This window comes from Malurus melanocephalus, unplaced genomic scaffold (assembly GCF_030028575.1).
Source record: "Malurus melanocephalus ecotype Western Australia unplaced genomic scaffold, MMel_1.1 scaffold_4530, whole genome shotgun sequence".
Classification (NCBI taxonomy): Eukaryota; Metazoa; Chordata; class Aves; order Passeriformes; family Maluridae; genus Malurus; species Malurus melanocephalus.
Window position 1 is genome coordinate 3,363 of NW_026627762.1, and position 374 is coordinate 3,736.

The following is a 374-nucleotide window of genomic DNA, read 5'->3' on the forward strand; positions in this document are numbered from 1 at the left end:
AGCAGATGCAGGAGCTGGAGCGGCGCTCGGAGCAGCACCGGGAGGTTCTGGGGAGGCTCCAGCAGGAGATTCAGGGAAAATCCTGAGAATTCCCCCCAAAAAATTGGGATTTTGGGAAAAATCCTGAATTCCTGAATTCTTCAAAATGGAAAAAATAAAAAAAAATGCATTAAAATCCATTAAAAAATAGAAAAATTGGGATTTTTGTGTCGTTGTGGCTTTAATTTCTGCGTAAAAGATGGGGTTTGGGAAATCCTGAGAATCCTAAAAAAATTTGGGAATTTTTGGGAAAAATCCCCAATTTTTAGAACCCTAAAAACACCAAAAATAAGAAAAATTCCCATTAAAATGGGTTAAAAACCAAAAAAAAATGG

At 37.2% G+C, this 374-nt stretch overlaps 1 protein-coding gene across 1 annotated transcript in view; it reads left to right on the forward strand.

Annotated features, from left to right (window-relative positions):
• The window catches only part of LOC130588351 (prefoldin subunit 6-like), a 2,595-nt gene extending 2,501 nt beyond the window's left edge, over positions 1-94 (forward strand). The window contains exon 2 of the mRNA XM_057389283.1: positions 6-94. Within this exon, the coding sequence (XP_057245266.1) occupies positions 6-86 (81 nt within the window). The 3' untranslated portion in view covers positions 87-94. The remainder of the gene's footprint in view (positions 1-5) is intronic.
• Positions 95-374: the final 280 nt, after the last annotated feature.